General features: G+C 44.1%; 2 protein-coding genes across 3 annotated transcripts in view; one reads left to right on the top strand and one right to left on the bottom strand.

The window, feature by feature from the left end:
• The window catches only part of LOC119393875 (alpha-mannosidase 2x), a 66,558-nt gene extending 56,683 nt beyond the window's left edge, over positions 1-9,875 (top strand). For both annotated transcript variants that reach the window (XM_049416402.1, XM_037661058.2), the window contains exons 23-24: positions 443-557; positions 8,215-9,875. In XM_049416402.1, the coding sequence (XP_049272359.1) occupies positions 443-557; positions 8,215-8,373 (274 nt within the window). In that variant the 3' untranslated portion in view covers positions 8,374-9,875. The remainder of the gene's footprint in view (positions 1-442; positions 558-8,214) is intronic.
• Positions 9,876-9,964: 89 nt separating this feature from the next.
• Positions 9,965-18,146, bottom strand: LOC119393876 (serine beta-lactamase-like protein LACTB, mitochondrial). Its single transcript, XM_037661061.2, has 7 exons — positions 17,711-18,146; positions 17,531-17,597; positions 16,564-16,754; positions 15,218-15,313; positions 14,024-14,123; positions 13,763-13,928; positions 9,965-11,594 (listed from the first exon to the last, which is right to left on the bottom strand). The coding sequence occupies exons 1-7, from the start codon at positions 18,041-18,043 to the stop codon at positions 11,060-11,062; spliced, it is 1,488 nt and encodes a 495-aa protein (XP_037516989.1). The 5' UTR covers positions 18,044-18,146; the 3' UTR covers positions 9,965-11,059.
• Between the last annotated feature and the right edge of the window lie 133 nt (positions 18,147-18,279).

Raw genomic sequence — 18,279 nt, 5'->3', positions numbered from 1 at the left:
GTCAGTCCAAAGATAGATAATGGTTGTACTATAACTTAATACATTTCATTTTCATGTTTAAAGAATAAACCGTGATATGATTGTTAGGCACTCTGCTAGCACCGCTGGTGACGTACCGGTGCACTACGCTAACTTCATCCAGTTTTATAATTATAGTTATAAAATGCAGGTGATGTTTGCAGTAATATAATCTTATGCATATACAAGTGGCAGAAATGTTGCATGGTCGTATCGGCCACATAGCATTAGCCCTTTACAGAGTGAAGGTGTAGCATCCAGAGGAGAAGTGTGGAAGCTAGCTTTTCTAAACAATGTCTGTAATTCTTTTCCTCTTAGACACTGTTACATAGATGATCCAACATTTGTCGCAAGGTTGCCTTGAGCTGCGCTGCTTTCAATTCTTGTACGTCATCTCTTCCTTTACTTTTTCTTTCCCAAACAGACCAGAGTCGTCCTGGACCCCCAGCAACACAACAGCCATGTTCCTGCACCGCCTGCCCCACGACTGTCGGCTGCGGTCATATGCCATGCGGTGTACCCAGCAGACCGATTCTATGGTGCGTAGTGCATTAAGGTTTTTTCTTTTGCTTTCCGCTTTGCACATCTTATTTGCTGTTAAGGTGTCATACCATTGAACCTCTCTTTAAAGGGACACTAAAGGACACGCATTGATTGCTGAAATAGCATTCCAGAAACCTCGTAGTGCTTGTTTCATGCCAAGGAAATGCTTATTTTGAAAGAAAATCACATTTTAATGTTTCGCACGGGGTTAGCACACTTCAAATCGCCCAACGTTGCCCGCCTTGACTGCCCGGCAGCCGACACTGCGGTTTCTGCACTGAAGGGCACATTACAAGCCTTGCCCAAGTTGTGGTTGATCTCGTAATCCTCTGCACGAAAGTGCAGCGGGCACACATGCAGATTTCTTGGTTGTTTAGCACACTGTCGCAGAGGCACGGCACTCAACCACTTCAGCGTGGGTTTATTTGTGGCACCCATTGGAAAGTCATGTCGGTTTCTCTGCTGCAGCTGCTGTTGCTCAAGGGGGGACGCGGCTTCGTATCGCGCAAAACGGCAAAAAAATCGATTTTTTGAAAATCACATTTTCAGTTTCTGTAGCCCTTTTTCTATCTGATTCCAAAATATCTTCACCGAAAACCACCTAGAAGTGCTTTAAAAAATTAGTTGCGCGGGCTGAGGTGTCGGAAATTATTGTGGAGATCGCAAAAAAACAGTGCTTTTCAAAAAATTCTTGCTCCGCAACGGTACAACCGGGCGCCGCCATTTTGAGCTCGCCGTAAAGAGCATTTCTTCGTTTTCAAATTCCCCGCCTCAGCTGGCTCCTCGCTTTAAAAACAAGCGCACAAAAAGCACATCTCTGAAGGTCGTTTCGAGGCCTCCGATTGGCCGCGTCCGCCATGTTGCTCCAGCACGCCTCGTCATTGGTCCGATGCTCGCTCCGAGAGGACAGCCGTCTGCTGCTTACGCGTCGCGATGTTACCTGATGTTACGACTGTCGAAAATCGCGCTACTTAGTGACGCGTTCACTCGTTCTGTATGCACGGGTCGACGATAATTTAGAATATGATTACCCTGTAGTTTGACAGCTGCAAGCGGAAGCGCCGTCATCAGTGTACGAGAGACGGTAGCGTGCCGCGCTCGTCGCGAACATCGCAGATGCGCGTCTCGGGTAGTTCAGCTTGTCAACACTTCGTCCTCCGTGACGAAGAACTTCGCGGGACTACTCTTTGTACTCGCGATCGAACATGACGTGCTTTGAAACATCGGGCACCGCGGCCACGCACACCGCGACCGAGCTTACTGCTCGGAGTCGTGGCTAGGCCTAACTCTGCTTACGGCGCTGGTTTACGAGACGAATCCGAACTTTGCGGGCACGGACATCGCACTAGCGGACAAGCCGCACTGTGCTTCGTCGCAAGCAACAAATCGCATCGTCCGCTGGCTACTCGAAAATGCGGATGGGCACTTTACGCATCGGCAGCGGACTCCCGGTCAAGCTCGTCGCACATTGACCGCTCCGAGCAGCGGCTAGCAATTTCGCGCGTCGGCGCCGCAAAATGAGAGACCAAGTACGTTATGCGCCGATTTTTCGTCGCCGCGGCTGAGCACTGCGTATTGTCGCCGAATGCCGCCAGCCAGCATATCGTGCGCCGACTTCCCGGACCCCGCGGCCGGGTACATCGGCTTGAAAGAAAGCGCTGGTGACGCAATTTAGGCACGCCTGGATTCGTGCTTGGTATCGCCGCTAGCTCTGATGAATCTTCTAAAATAACGAATGCCTCGCAAATTACCGTTTCCGCGACCGAGTGGATGATGAAACGCATCACAGGCGAGGTTTGCAAATGAGCGTGGCGTGTGTGAAGCAGGGAGTTGAATTTATATCTGACCAACTCGCGTTATTGAATAAACTGCTCAGATATTTGATCCCAGAAATGTTTGCAATAACTGTGTCAATTTTCATCAAAACCTACGAAGGAATAAGAAAGTTGGCACTGAATGCCACGTCCCCCACCTTAATTTTATTTAGAAGGCCACTGGAAAGAATGATTTCCGGTACGCATCCATTGTTTGTGATGGAGACAGTGATACTTTCCTCACTCTTTTTGAAGAAAGAACGTACAGATTTATTCCACTGGCTAAAGAAGACTGTATAAATCATGTCAAAGAGAGGATGGGTACAGCTCTCCAACACATGTGTCAAGAAGCAAGAAGGATCGACTAGGAGGATGGGGCAGCCTGACTCAAGACCTGATTAAAAGACTGACTGGTTGTTATGGCATGGCTATCCGTGACAACATTGGCCTGACGCAGGACTTGATCAAAAGGCTCACCAGCTATTATGGCCTAGCACTGCGAAGCAACACGGACATCAAAGACATGAAGAAAGCAGTGATGGCCACCTTTCATAATGTTTCATCGAGAGATGCAGAACCTTATCACGAGCTCTGTCCTTCCGGTGCCCGCAGCTGGTGCAGGCACCGTGCAGCAGAGGCAGAGGGGAAGCCACAACCTCCACACACGTATAACCTGCCCAACAAAGTTGTTGAAGCATTGCGGCCAGTGTACCAACGCCTGTCTGACCCTCAACTGCAGGCTCGTTGCAGTGGCAACAAGACACAAAATGCCGCTGAAAGCCTTCACTCGGTGATTTGGTCACTAATTTCTAAGCAGCAGCATGCCTCCCACTTCACTGTGGAAGTAGCAGTCCATGAGGCAGTTGCGAGGTACAATGCAGGCAACTTTCAAGCTTACACCAAGATTTGTGCTGCAATGGGTATGCAACCTGGGGTCCTTACCCTCCACAGGGCTGCTAAAAAGACGCTCAGCGAGCAAGGAAGTCATCGCACATGCATGAAGTGAAAGGGCAGAGACGCAAAAGGTTGCCTCTACACAAGGACTACAGTGCTGGTGCGTTCTAACAAATGCAAACAACTTCGAAAACTTTGATAGGCTTTTTCTCACAAGTGTGTTTTGGACATTGTGCATTGCTCGTGGAAAGAGTAGCACTGGAATGACTGGACCGATTTTGATTCTGTTTCTTTTTCCTGAATCCCTGAACACTGCTTGTGGGTATGACATTCTTCAATTTCTTGTTTATGGCCCAGTTTTTTTTCTAGATCATGATTTGTCCATGACACTGTTTCCGACAATGTGTGTCAGCAGCCATGATGATCTCTAAAAAAAAAAAGAGACTTTACTAAACAATTCTGAGAGTGTCATACCTTGTAGTCTTCTTTTGAGTAAAGATCAACACCATTTGCAGCTTCCTGGCATGTTTTGTTACAGCGCTAGGCTTTCCACGAGCAGACCATATAATTGGACCATGTAGCATGATGTAACTTGAGAACTACTCAAGGTATCATGATGAAACTGCATATTTCCCTATACGAGACACTTATTAGTATGCATGCCAAATTTCATTGCTCTAGGTCAACAAACAAAAAAGTTTTTTTTCAATGCCACCTCCCCCCTCAAGCGGCGCACACCATTCAGGCACCAGGCAACATAACAGGGACACGGCATTTCCTCGAACTTTCTGTTAGAGCGACTTTCATGAGTGTGCAAAGCACACGCAACAGTACATGATAACGAAACTACCACTGAGATGTGACTGCGCGAGCGGAGAGCAGCTTGGCGAAAACGAAACTTTTACACCACCCAAGGCATTCTCCTTTGTAACGCCAAGTTCTTTCTTCCATGAATGAAACAGAAATGCACAAGCAGGATTTTATTATGTCTTGTAATGTACGGAATGTTATTTTTCATTATATAAAAAAGTAGTTCGAGTACTAGTGATTAATTATAGTCGGGACTTTTGACGTCATCGGGATCATTCCAAAATGTTCAACTGGTGGCGCATATCGTGTCCTACATCTCGACTAGTAGAGCACTGCTGTTCATAATAGTACTGACATTTTAGGCGTTCTCAAATATTCACCTTTCACTCTGACATAAATTGCTATTTGCCTTTAGTGTCCCTTTAATGAACAGGCATATAATGAATTCCCCGATATAATAAAGCAAATTAGAAAGGTGTTTTCTTCAATTTGAGAATGTAAAAGCTCACAGGGTCCCTTACACATTGGCCTAAGACAACTTAAAGGTGAAAGCTTTCTACAACTAACGTGGTTTTGCAGTACTTCCAGGATCGGAGGCATTGCAAGGTTTCTGCACCTCACCTGGTTTTGCACTGGCTCCATGATAGGCCCACCTTTGACCAAGCAGCTATGTCGTGATGGCGTCACAAATTTGCTGACTTGTGACGTCATGATGGTGACATCATCCCATTACGATTTCTTGCATCACTCTTGTTGACGGTGACGGTCAATTTTCGTATTTGATGAGGCATCTTAGGCTTTCTTTCTCCTTAATAAATAAGTGCTTAGCAGGGTTCAAGGTGCCTTGCTTGCGCCTGGTGCCCTGAGCTCACACATTGTGATGACCATTTGTTAGCTCGGTCACTGGAAACTTGCTGCGCAAATACTGCATCTTGCTCCTGCCATCAAGTTGCTGTGCGAGCACACACAACTATAACGCATCCCTAATTGGCCTCCCACTGGTGGCCTACGGATTCCCTCTTCACCCAAGCTTTCTTCCACTCACCCTTCTGCCACCACGACGCATGCTCACAGACCTGACACAAGTTTGTTGGTTACGCAGGACCTTTGTTTCAGGACTTCTCGTTCTCACACTTGGTGGACCGTCGCACAGTTAGCCTGTAACGTTCGTAGCAGGCGAGCATACTGTATTGGTCTTGTGGTGATTCTTTGCCCATGAGGCATGTCTATTGACAGTCTGTGTGCCGTGTCTTCTCTGCACTGTGATGGAGAATCGACTGACTCTTCATCACACTGGCTCTCCCTCACTCAGCTACATCGTCATTTATGCGCTGTGGTATGGAGGATTATCATTGCGTCCCTTTATAACTGCGCTCGTAGGGTACCGTATTTACTCTACTCAATTCTACCGTGCCCTCGATTGTAACGCGCACCCGTTTTCCCCGACCAAAAAAAAGAGTAAAACATCGATTGTAACGCGCACCCATTTTTCGTGAGAGAAAAGAACAAAAAAAAAAAGTCCGTAGGAGTCAATCTTCGCACCCGAAGAACAAGTATTTGGGTTTTCAAGAACTAAAGTTTCAAAAAATAAAACACAGTCAAACAGCAGGCCTTGCCGCTAAACTGTCACCACTACGGTGGCGATACGAGTCGCGTAATGGATCAGTCCTCGTCGCTGTCGGACAACTCCTTGTCGCTGTAAACGCTCTTCGATTTCGAAAAAGCGGCCCTGATTTGGTCCACTGAAACCTTTTCGTGAAGCTTTGCCGTAAAAAATCTGCTTCTGTTTGCACCAGTCCCGCACGCACGTTGCGGGAACTCCGAACGACCACGATGCGGCCCGATTTCCGTTCGTCTCTGCACATGTAATAACTTTTATTTTAAATGCGGCATCGCGGTGCACTCGTCGAGTATTTGTAGTCGGCACTTCCATGCAGTCGATGCGAACGCAGAACGGGACGACGAACTGCTAAGCACACGTACGAACTGAAACAATGGCAGAAATGGCCGAGGCGCGTAGGAGGCGGCCATCTTGAAATGCCGATGTCAATGTGATAACCGAGCTTTTTTTTTTTTCTTCTTTCGGTACTCGATTCTAACGCGCATGCGATTTTTGGACTCGTTTTACCGAAAAAAAGGTTCGCGTTAGATTCGAGTAAATACGGTAAGCCTTGCGCAAGCACATCTCACTAACCTACTACAGTAAAAGCTCCTTAATTTGGCAAATTGAATAATGCGGATGTGTTCCCTGGTCCCGGCCACATATATGCATTGTTTTATGCATCAAACTCTCATTAGTTCAGTCACATTTGGCAGAAATCCGGTTAATTTGGATGATCCCCGGAGCGCGCCGAGCACGAAGTGCAGCAAATGTGCAACACGAAAGAGTGAAAACAGCATTGGCAGACACCCGGAACGATGCGGCACTGTCCACATCGCTATCTTCATCAATTAGTGAGCATGGTTTTGTCTACATGCGGATCCGGCACTGTGCAGCTTCGTCTGCAATGTCACAAAACTCAAGCGTGGTGGAAGCTGTTGAAGATGAAGAGCTGTCAGCCGCGGTCGGTATACTGGCATAAAACTCGTTCGCTACATCGCAATGAACGAATGATCAGTTGCCAACCACTTTACCTGCGAAATAACTGCATAACACGCATTACACTGATAACATACAATGTACAGAGCAGTATAATGATGGAATGAAGCAAAAAAGTATTGGAATGCAACATCATCACTAGTAGAGATATCATTAATGAATGAAACGTGGCACTACTGGCACTATTCGGCAATGCATATTGTGAAGCTTATTCCACGTTGAAATGGTGTTTGGAAACAAAAGGCAAATATAAAAATATTGTTCCTGCAACTTACCGCATGTCATTGCTATTAAGTAGGGATGGGCGAATAGTGAATTTGAGGTTCGAAGCGAATAGTGATTTGGTCGAATAATTTCGAATCGAATAGTTCGATAGTACTCACCACATATTATTAAGAAAAACTGAGCATTTTCTTCATGACCCTTGCACAATGTTTTTAAGAAGTGGAACTAGGTATGAGTGAATGTCACTTTCTTGGTTTGAAATGAAGCGGAAGAAACTTTGAATGGGGGGGGGGGGGTATCATAATTTGGATAGCAGTAGGATGCAAGTTATAAGTGGTACAGTACGTTACAAGTTAAAAATTACTATACTTAGCGCATATAAGTCCATATAACACGCTGTTAAATTTTAAAGAATGTGTACACTTAACCTTGAAGTGTGGCTTCGCGGCAGTGCATATTTCCCCTGGCAGGGTGGTTTCACGGTACAGCAAACCGACGCTGCAGTGAAACTACCTTTACAGGGGGTTATGTGCGATTATTCGTTCATTTCGAATACTTCGAAATTTCGAATAATATAAATTCGTATCGAAGCGAATTCGAATACTTTAATATTCGTTAGAATATTCGAAACGTCCGAATATTCGCCCATCCCTACTATTAAGTGCCTAATCACTGCTGGATATAAAATGGGGTCTATGTCAACGTTGCAAAATATTGATGCAACAAGAGTTTGAGGATAATTAGTGTCAGCAATTCGACATTCCATTAAGCAGGGGAACCTTCATTTCTACAATACAAGCTCAATCATTGTATTTACTTGCCGTGAAAGGAATGTTTTCCATCACACATAGGACTACTTTTGGGATGTAATAGTGAAGCCTGTGTTTGTGTTTTGTTAGTTAACTATGAATATACACTTGACATTTTGCTATTGAGCATCGCACGAAAACTTACACTACTCTACAAACGCGGCTGGTATGGGATGCAGCATGTGTGAATTTCTTGTTTACACGCGTATACAAATTACGCACATGTGTGTATCAGCAATAGATAAGTTTAAGAACCTTTTTGTCAGTGAATTCTATTACATTCCATGTTAAATTCTTGGTGTTTAACATACCAGGGTGTGACTGCATTTTCATATTAAAGTCTGTCGGAGCTTTAGCGTTTTTACTCCTGCATAATGAAACTGTGGTACCTTTCAGAAACATCACAGTTGTCTGTTTTGTTGTTGTTGCTTTTGTAGCAAGCCTTGATAAAAGTGGTGCATGCTATTGTCGAGCCTTTTACGCTCTGTTTTCTTCGTTTCAGACAACGCTTGCCGACATGTTTCCCGAATACTTTGGACCAAGCGTGGAGGAAACCACGCTCTCACTCCTACGAACGATCTCGTCAACGTCCACCAAGACGTCCCGTCTGAACTTGCCTTCGCCTGCCGAGATGGCTGCATACAAGCTTCAGCGGCGGTGAACACTCTGCACCTCCCTGGATTAACCATTCCCTTTTGACGTCTTCTACTTGCCAAAACAAAAAGAAAGATGTGGGGAGCAATCTGCTCCCTTTGCTTAGGAATGGCCAAAACTGTGTCCGGCAGACAAGTTGACAGACTTCACTTTATTACTTTCATGTTTGCTGTCGGGCAAAACAAGTGCGTCGACGGACGCATGTGCAACCGGAAGTGCTCGGTACGTGCGGGTCATTCAATGCTCAAGTCTTCCCCGGTCTACTTTTATCATGTTGGACCTCTGTCTATTTTTATTCAGTGCCTTTTCTTTTGCTTCCTTTTGTTTGGTCTTGACTATTTTCCTGACAGTCCTATTTATTTTCTACCTATTTACTTCATATTCGCGTTGTTTGATTACATACTTTCCTTCCAAGATGGGGTGCCTCAACGTACCAAAACATATTATTATTATTGCCAGATAGATTTTATGAATTATTTATACGTTACACAGAGCCATGGAATTATTAAACTTGTGTTCGCATTTGTGTGGCCGTAAAGTTGCCAGACATTCATATGTGGTGACCATCTAGTTGACTGTAACTAGTAAAAGAAAGCTTAAAGCAAGCTGCTTATTTTAACTGCCAAAATCTACCTTATTGCAGTGAAATTCTTTCATGGGCTGGAAGGACAGAGTTCATTTCTTTAAGCGTTGACCTTTTATACTTATGTTTAATTATAGATGCTTTTATTTCGTACATAGAACGGTGACCTTAATGGAAACCTGTACCAGTAATGCAAGACTGTTTGACACTTGGCACCAGCAACTGATGTGTGCAAGTGTGCACTCTTGAAAAGGCAGCTGGAATTATCGGCAGTCTGCCATTTGCTTGTCTTCCTTCTTGAAAGAGTGCAAGTAGTGCAAAGTGTTGCCAGGAAAGGTGAAAATATGTGATTTGCACTAGATGCACTGTTAGCCCTTTGACCACTCGATGGCACTTGAGTACTTCTACCGAAGCAAGACACATTACAGTGCGTTGACACCTTCCCTCATAGCCCAAGGGAGTCTATAGGCTCGTACGTACGTAGAAATGTGCAGCCCGAAGGCCTCATAGCAGCGGCAGCTGTTACCAAGAGCTACTACTTCAAACGTGGCACGTGAACTTAGGCAAAACTGTGACTTATACGATAACAGAGCAATTGTGAATAGTGTATACAGTGGACGTAGCTAGGATGTTCTTAACAATTCTTTTCTGTGATTAGAAGAAGCAAGGGAGAAACTGTGTCCTTTGTGTCTATCTTGCCGGTGAGTCATTAGAGGCAGATTATACTGTGTTTGTGTGGCCCACGATGCAACCATTCCATAGTGCTGTGTTCTAGGAAAAGGCAGTGTCCTGAGCATGATGGGCTGTGTTTTTTTTGTCCTTTTTGCTTTGTAAATAACATTAACTGAATAGTTTAATCGTGTTGTGGGAGAATGCAAGTGCAGAGAGCATTAGCCGTGCAAAAATAAAGGCGTTCAGATTCCGTACTATGCGTATTATGTATGTCTTCTTTTTGCATGTCACTGCTCACGTCACACAGACTTTGACATTAAACAATTTTTTATTCCTAAAAAATAACAAAATAATGTGTAAGAAAACATCTTGTCAAAAGTACTATAAGTGTCCAATGAAACATCACTTTCAGAATCCTCTGAAGTGTTTGGGAAACGACTAGGGGTGTGTAAATAGTGAATTTTAGAACCGAATCGAATACGAATCGAATAGTGATGACACCGAATCGAACTGAATACAAATCGAATACTGTTCGAATAGTTTTCGAAGAGTAAGGTAACTATGGCAAAAATTTTGAAGACAGCCTATGAATTCCACAACATTTTATTTAAAACAAATATTCACAAGCTTTAACAAAGTAACGTTACGACTACTTCTAGCCAACAAAAATACCACAATTAAACTGAGGCAAAATCGTATACACCAGCAATCAGAGCCTTCAAAATATTTTGTAACTACAAGCTGAAATATAGCAGTGACTACAGTATTCAAGGTGGCTCTTTGTCAACAGCTTTTAAATAAAGCTGATACATAAATATTAAGGAATTTTCATGAGTTAACATCATCATGAACGTCATGGTGAACATAATGAATTGACGACACTGTTGCTTTGGCGACACTGTTGTTATGCAAAACCGCGTTCCTTCGATCATTTTTCGTCGCTGATTATTAAAAAAAATATTCAGTATTGCGAATATGCACTGTTCGTTTTAAGTACTGAACCTAATAGAACACTACTCGATTCGTTATTTGAAATTTTCAAATTTCGCACACCCCTAGAAACGACGAAAACACAATAATGTAGCAAATCATATGGCACGCATTAACTTTGAAACTACTAGCGCATGCTCAAATTAATGTTTATAAAACTTTGATAATTGTTTAACTAGTCTAAAAGATTTTAGCTGATACTCAAAGTTCCCCAGTTGATAAATCACATCGTAAGATTGCATATAAGAGGAAGGAAGACCTTCATTTGTAAAAAAATAAGTGACATTTGTAACGCACATAAATCGGTAATGGATACAGCATACTTTCACACAGTTGATAAAGAACGACGACACAGAGTCAGTCTGGAGATCGAGGCCATCTGCGAAACATTCTTCTCACCTACTCGTCCCTGGTACATTTCGCTTTGGCAAGTCAACACAGCATCCTCCTAAGAACAGAGCTCCACAAACTTCCTAGCAATCCTAACAGCCATGTTTCCATAACCGGCATTGGAGATGTTGCCAATCACGGCAACAACCACACCCCTGGGAGGGCTTGGAGAGTTTGCCTGAGTAGTGTTGTTGGTTTCCTCGGGACTCCACGCCGAAGGCAGCAGCACGAGCGCGGACGTGCCGCCAACGGATCCTCCCGTATGATAGGCCGCAAACGCGGGCCACTCGACGCAGCCTCCGGGGTTCTCACCCGTTTCGGTCAGCGTCCATCCCATGCCGTAGCTCTGGAAGAACGTTTTCTGCCAGTTGTTGTGCACCTTAGCATGCGGAGTCCACAGCATGCGTATAGTTTCCGGCCGCAGATAGCCAGCCTTGTACTTGGTGCCGTCGGCCTGGGCGCAGTACAGCATGGCATTGCCAAAGCGCACGAGATCGTTCACGGTGGACAGGAGGCCGCCACCTGCCCACTTGTAGGAGCAGTCAACGCTGGGCGTGTTCACGAGGCAGCCCGACTTGTCACGGGCGTAGAACCTGCATTAGCAAGCAATGTTATGCCAAGCTGTCAGTGATCGAGACAGAAAATGCTACATGGAAGCTTGGATGACCAAAAAAAAAGCTGAAAGGATAGGCTAGGAAAATGCTGCAGTGACTTATGAGATGGGTACTGTTAACCCTTAACAAGCGTGCCATGATAAAGCAGTCTTTATCAAGACTGCTTTCAAAAATACTGGAAAAATTTTCTCTTTCATTTTTTATGTTCCAAAACAGCTCTAAATCGCTAAGACTACAGCTACCGGATGTCCCTGTGCTTGCACTGGAGCCAGAAACTGTGTGTGTGTGAAAAGAATGCACGATAGGCACCATTATGGTCTCATGTATGGGGCATGCAAGGAGGGCATATGAAGGGTTCAATTTGCTTCAACATTCAAAGACTGCTAATAAAGTTAATAGATGTTAATGCACTCATACTGCAATAGGAGATGACGGCACACGTAATTAAAGAATGCATGTCGTGTCCTGTGACAATGGCCCCTTTAAACAGTTCTAGTGCTCCTCAATAGTTCTTGTGTATGCTTCAGCACATAACAAGCCACGCTGCGGCGAAGTAGACTGAACCTGTCATTATGCAACAAACATTAAACAATTGCTTCATGCACACTCAAGTGTGTTTGGATCTGAAGTGAACCAAGCTAGGCCTGCGCTGCCCCACTCAGACTACGGCTAGCTAGCTTGCACATAACTGAAATTTACAATCGTGCTGCATGCTGCATTTTCTTTTTCTTGTTTTTTGCCGTGTTGGCTTAGGCCGGCTTTGTGAGTGATTTGTGGCTGTGCCCATACAGTCTGTAGCTGTAGGATTGGTCAGAATTCACGAGAACTCTGGACAAATTGGCAGGGTCGACTGGCATGACACCATGTCTGCAATGCTTGGCTGCACACTACTAACACCGTATGCTTTTTGATGCCGGTAAAGTTCTCTTAGCTAGCTTAAAGGGACACTAAAGACAAACAGCGAATTGGTTTAGATTGATAAAGTGCGGTCGGTGAACTCTTGTGTAGTTTATTTCACCACCATATTATTATTAGAGGAGGAAACCAAGTTCAAAGTATCATTTTTAAATTTCGCGCTGAACTTTGTAATTTGTGACGTAAAAGACTTCAAAGAGCATTTAACGTATTTTGGCGCCACTGGCTCGATGAAATTTCCACAATATCGTTATGCCAAGTCTCTGGCCCCCTCAGAGGACAATGTACTTCGATTTAACCTACTGGGAACTACGTAGGCCCAAGCAGGCGCCGTCAAAAATATCTGATGTCACGGCAAATGGTGCGGGAATTCCAAGGTGGCGTCGCCACCTGTATTTTCTTTTTGCGTGTTTTCTCGCTTATTAAACGTCTTCTCGCAGCAAGCGTGGTGTTTTTGGTATCGTGGAAGACTACTTTACTAATACGAGAAAAATCGTTTTGCTCTTTAGTGTCCCTTTAAATACAAACTCTGCAGATGGTATGAACTGAAAAGGTTTCTGTGACGTACTCTCCAAACCAACCTAAAAGCAAGTCGTAAATTCATAATGCAGAACATTTCACTTAACCCATAATTCATCACCCGGCTTTATGAATGCCCCAAGCAACAGCATGTGGCTGTTTGCTAGAACAAATGATGCTTGGGATCCTTCTTTATTATTTAGTCTCTTGCCAGTATAAGCCCAGTCAATTCAGACCTCGAACAAGCATTTGCAGTTCCCTCCTTAAGGAAGTAATATAGTATCCTTTTTGTCACCCTTCATTGGATTTTTGTACAAGAGTGATATAATTGCAAACTTATATTAAAGGAACAGTATGATGGTTCCAGTCACAGAAAGAGGACAGAACACAGTGTAAGTGCACTTATTTAACCTTCGTTGTAGTGTTTTTCAAGACCAAGGCATTACAGTATACATTGGTAAATCACCTATGTGAAGGCCCAAAAGGTAGGAAAAGGTTAATGAAATTTCATGCATCAGTTTGTAGCTTACGGCTATAAATGGGTCAATGACATTTTCTCATCCATATACAGTAGACATTACAAGCACAAAGATAGGCAGGTGCTCTATAATGTCGGAATTCTTCAATTTACCAGTAAATAACAGTGCTGAATTTGACAATCACATCATGGATTCACTCCAATGCTTTTTTAACAGTCTGCTTGCTTGGCTCACCTTGAACGGTTGTAGATAATAGGATCATTTTGGTCTAGGTATGTATTATCCATGCCAAGCATCTTCAGCAGCCTTCTTAAGTGGCTTGAGAAGGGCTCCTTGCTTGCATTTTCAACCGCTGCACTAATCAGCGTCCAGCCATATGTGGTGTAATGGTACTTTGCACCTGTTGGACGTAGCACGGCATATTAGTGTGCGGACTACTTTACGCACATCTTTGCAAATGACTTCAAAAATTCGGTAGCCAGCAATGGAACTTACCTGGTGCAAACAGGAGAGGATCGTCCTTGAATATCTCTAAAGCCTCTTCAGTAGTGCTAAATTTCTTGTTGCTATAAAATTCTGAGAACTCTGTGTCTTTCTGCAACAGTTCCAGCAATGCACATATATATAGACTTTTCTTTTCTTTATGTGCACAGAAGCAGCAGCATGTTAGTAATCTTGGAAAAATCTGGCCACATTCAGCAACAAATTAAGACAAAAAGAAAAAAAAAATTTTTACCGTAGCTGACTACAGCCATATTATTTGATAAATGGCAGGTTACTGTAACTTGTCTTCGTCTTTTTGTGGCGACTAAATTAAGCAGGCTGTTCCAGAGGACCTGTGCATACATTAAAAGTCTATAGTGCTCTAAAATCCTTTGTTAGTCATGTGTTCAGTCTTTAGCTCGAACCAAGTTACAGGCATGTCAATTAGCTTAGAGATATCTCAGACGACTTGCTCTCTTTTCAACTAATTAAACCTCGTAACATGCAGAGCACAGATCCTAGCTAGTTGCAATTTAGAGGTAAGCCAGCTTGCACAATTCTAAATGAATTGAAGTACGAAGACGCAGGAGGAATGCGTCTCAACGCATTCAAGTAGTAAAAGCAATTTGGGTGATCAGTGAATTGGCATTTAGAATTATTTGACATCAAATATACAAGTGAGAAAGGTGCAGGTTTTAAGCTCATGGTTCGTTTATACTTTATTTCATACATAGTGAGCAACGCAACAGGCTAAAGAGACATATTTTCCTGCTCGCAACAAAGAAACATTGTGTCATATATGAAGGGTAGCCTCATGCTTTTATGTCACAAAATATGATGTAAACATTACGTGGAAGACATTGCGGATCCAAACCTATTCACCACTGAACGAGCAGAGTTACATGTTTCTGTTATCAGAAGCCGAAGGACACCAGTTGTTCAGCTCACCATCAAAACATAGCACACTGCATATAACAGTATACTGGAAGTGCCAAGGTGCTTATATATAATCTAACATAATCTTACGTCCACATGCTGCCACAACTGAAGTTGTTATTCTGTAGAAGGATTCACGTACAAAAACATGGCACTGTGAAATCACCACAATAAGACTTCTGTGACTGCACTATACTTCATGACAGCAGCATGGTTTGCTAAGTATTTAAATGCAGTCTAAGGAGGAAGCGGGAGTGCAAACCTACTTACACTGCTTCCATCTTTTGTAGGTGAGCTGTTTTTGGAATTGGCATAGTGGCGTATCCCAGCGACATGAGAAACCAGATCTCTCAAGGTGATTACAACCTGCAGTAATTTTTCACATGTTAATTACAAAACGTACACGCTGAAAACTTCAATGAACTGAAAAATTGCAGTATTTGGTCAGCTTTCATATCAGCAACTGAAAAAGGAAGCACCGTTTTTACTTCTCACAGAAAGCGTTTGTCTCTCTTTATGCAGTGTTTCAATAACTGCATACTCAGCAACAATTAACTCGGGCATCATGTAGTAGACTTGAACCATAACAGTCTTTTCATAGCCTCATGAGACAAGCTCCGCATAACAGTCGGAAACAGTCAGCAGGATGAAATGTCTTTAACAAGTTTCACCATCTTGCTACGTTCTTGTAGACAAGTGTTCCTTTGATCATGTCAATCAGTGCTTGCAGAGACATTGCAGTCACTTTAGCCTGAGCTATATGTTTCTCTGCTCTAACTATTGAATACACCAAGCAAATAAGGCAAGGCAACATCGCCAGAGAACAGAATGAATCAAAAGGTAGCTAGGGTATTGCAGCAACAAGGCCTTAAAAATAATATTAAATTCTGTGGTTTTACGTGCCAAAAGCACAATATGATTACGAGGCAGGGCATAGCAGGAGACTCCGGAAAGGGTATGACCACGAGTGGTTTTTTAATGTGTACATTCCAAATACATAGGCGTATTTGCATTTTGCCCCCATCAGAATGTACTGGGAATCAAACCCACACTTCCATGCTTAGCAGAGCAAAACCTGAACTGCTAAGCCATCACAGTTGGTCTGTTTGTTTCCTTTGTTTAGCAGATTCTACAGGTTATTTGACACGTTATGGACATCAAATAGCAATGCAATGGATTAGCACACTAACAGCCACAAGTATGGAAAGACTAACAAGGACAATGCACCAGTTCCAATCTATATACAACTTTAGAAGTCCGTGGCATTTCCTCCTCAAAGGCGGATGCACACAAGCCGGCACCAATGGGCGCACACTCCGGAATTACGTCATGCGCTGGATGGCCAATGACCCTGCCTTCGCAGAACGTTGCTGCGTGCATCAAAGGGACTATTTCTTTAGCTGTGGAGGAGATCAGCTGCCGCACTTCGGTCATCTGGGCGGGGCCTCTCCAAACTTCTTAAGTTGTATCCGACTGTATAGTGTTTCGTCCCTGTCTTGCGTGCATGCTTCCTTGCACCACAATGACTGACCAGCTTGATAAATGAGTTCATCTACAGGCTAAACGAGTTGATCTACAGGCGTCTGCAGATAAGGAAAATGGGAATGTTAACTTACTGGCTTGTTATCGAAAGTTTTCTTGGGAAAACTCGGCACATAGTCTTGAATTGGCTTGTCCAGATCGATCTTCCCTTCCTCCCACAGCTTCGCGACTGTCATCATGGCAATCGGCTTGCTGATGCTGCCTATGCGCATCACTGTTTGGCTCCCACATGGCACTCTGTTTTCAATATCAGCATAGCCGAGACCTAGGTGGAGTAGTGTTGAAGCATCTGTCTGTTACAAACAAGTCATATGCCATCCACAAATGCACAAAGTTAAAACAAACAAGAGTCTGTTTTCAGTGCAAGCAGCACCGCTGCCACACGTTACGTTCGCTTTGCTTTTGGGCTGTAATGAACTTTTTATTGATCATGCTCAAGAGTCTCAAAAGCTATATAAACGTCAACTTTAATTCGTATTTGCGGATGATTAGGGGTTCGTCCTCCCCGAGTGGGGAGGACGAACAGCGGACGAGCGCAGCTCTCGGTCAGTAGCTGTGACCGCCGTCATGCTGTTGGGTCGTCTTTCCTAAACGCGGGTGTGTCGGCTCCCACCCTCGTCCGCGATCCCGCGGCAGATCGTGACATTGTTCTTCCTTTTTACGGTTAAAGCTTGCTTAAGCGTAAAGCAACGTCATCAATGGTGAACTATGGGTGCACAAACAAACACAGCTTTACGCAGTAAGCGATGGTAGTTTTTTCTTTATCTTTTTTTTTTCATCTTATGGACCTGTGTGCACTCGCCAACCCCGAAGAAAAATGGCTTCACTGGCAGAAGATGATCTCTAGCTGTTCGTATCAGAATCAACTACGGGCTGTCCAGAGGGTTCACGATGGCGCGGTGCCGACGTGCACGCGGCCCGCCTCGGTCTGAAAAGATCGGGCTTCAGGACTCTTAATAAAGTTTTGTGAATGAATGAATGTGTGCACACGTTTGTGATCAGAACAAATGCGAAGCTGAGCGTTGTGTAAAAAGAGCACACCTTCGGTCCAAACCGTCTTGCCGTCAACACTCACAGCCACGACGATGCCAGGTACACCCCATTCATCCTGGAATGTAAGAATGAAAAAAGAAATGTAGACCTAATTAAATCGTGGGAAGCACTGATCAGAGTGGCTGTGACATTTCACAGCCTGTCGGACCAAGATCCGCGGCCACACACCTTCTTTCGTGTGAGGAGTTCGTGAGCGTAGTTGATCGCGTTTTCCAGTTGAGCTTGCCGTCTCCAAACTTGCGAGCAATCACTCGCATCAGGTGATTTCGACGTATTAGGAGAAGAAGCGAGAACCTTTTGGGAAAATGCAGGTTCACGAGTCCACGCTATGTAACCACTGATCCCGACGCAAACGGCCCCACCGCATATCGCCGAAGCTTTGAGTACACCGCGATATCGACTGCCTCTTGCGTCGCCATGTAGCCGCCTTTGCGCCGACAATCTAGCGTCACAGATGCGGCGAGCGAGCGACTGGCGTATAAAACATAACGCCTTTGTCATCTTGCGTTGTTTCTTTCTGCACGATTCGGCTGGGGATTAAAAATTAAGCGTCGGAAAAGTCGCATGAACTCGCAAAGGCGCGAACACCGACGATAACGAAACTAAACCAAACCATAAAGAATGGTCGATGGTGTTTATGTCCACGCCACTTGCTGCATTGCTCAGAGTACTTTATTTAAGCATGCGAAGCACACGACCATCAAGACATAATCATATCATAATCACAGGACGCTGTG

Source organism: Rhipicephalus sanguineus, chromosome 5, assembly GCF_013339695.2.
Source record: "Rhipicephalus sanguineus isolate Rsan-2018 chromosome 5, BIME_Rsan_1.4, whole genome shotgun sequence".
Classification (NCBI taxonomy): domain Eukaryota; kingdom Metazoa; phylum Arthropoda; class Arachnida; order Ixodida; family Ixodidae; genus Rhipicephalus; species Rhipicephalus sanguineus.
Note: the sequence above shows the minus strand (reverse complement) of the source record. Positions and strands in the feature narration are given on the sequence as shown.